General features: G+C 57.3%; 1 protein-coding gene across 1 annotated transcript; it reads left to right on the forward strand.

Moving 5' to 3' along the window:
- On the forward strand, positions 1–384 carry M421DRAFT_421344 (uncharacterized protein; the record flags this gene model as incomplete). Its single annotated transcript, XM_033592795.1, has 1 exon — positions 1–384. A coding segment is annotated over exon 1 (191 nt), but the record flags the coding sequence as incomplete, so codon positions are not given.
- Between the last annotated feature and the right edge of the window lie 337 nt (positions 385–721).

Consider the following 721-nt stretch of genomic DNA (forward strand, 5'->3'; position numbering starts at 1 on the left):
TATAGGGGAACACCATTCTATTGAAATCTAAGAAACTAGTTGAAAAATACTAAGAACAATACTATTAGAATCAGCGAGTCGAGCCGCACCCAACGACACCGCGATGGCAGCGATGCAGGGAGTGCAGCGCGAAGGAGATGGGGGCGGCCAGCCAGACGCGGTACCAGCGCGCCTGGCCAGCAACAGACCCAACAAAGGAAGGGAGGAAGGGGACCACCCTAACCAGAGAAAGGAGATGCAGGGAAGGACAGTGAAGGAGATCTTAAGAGTACTAACAGAACAACAGAGGAAGGGAGCAGAAGGACTCAACACAGTCACCACTGTCCAGGGCGCGACGCAGGTCGCCCGCGACCTCCTGGCAGCTCTCAGCCAGGTAGAAAAAATTTTCACCACTGGGCTGAGAACCCCACCACCAACGACGACGGCGCAGGGCGGGCTAGGAGCACTACAAGCAGTGCTCCAGAAGCTCAATGCCATGGAAAAGAAGATGGAGGGCACCCGGGTCAGGATACAGGAGAAGGAGGGACAAGGAGGGCCGCGCACCTGGAGCCAGGTGGCGGCCAAGGGAATCAGCCAACCCGCAAGGGTTGAGCTGAGATTGGAAGAGACGGAGGGAACTAAGGGAGAGACTACCCAAGCGCAGCTAGAGCGCATCCGGGTCGTGATACCTGACGCGCGCGCGATCATAACCCATCCAAGGTCCGTGCACAAGGTGTCGGTG

Source organism: Didymella exigua (genome assembly GCF_010094145.1).
Source record: "Didymella exigua CBS 183.55 unplaced genomic scaffold M421scaffold_15, whole genome shotgun sequence".
NCBI classification, from domain to species: Eukaryota; Fungi; Ascomycota; class Dothideomycetes; order Pleosporales; family Didymellaceae; genus Didymella; species Didymella exigua.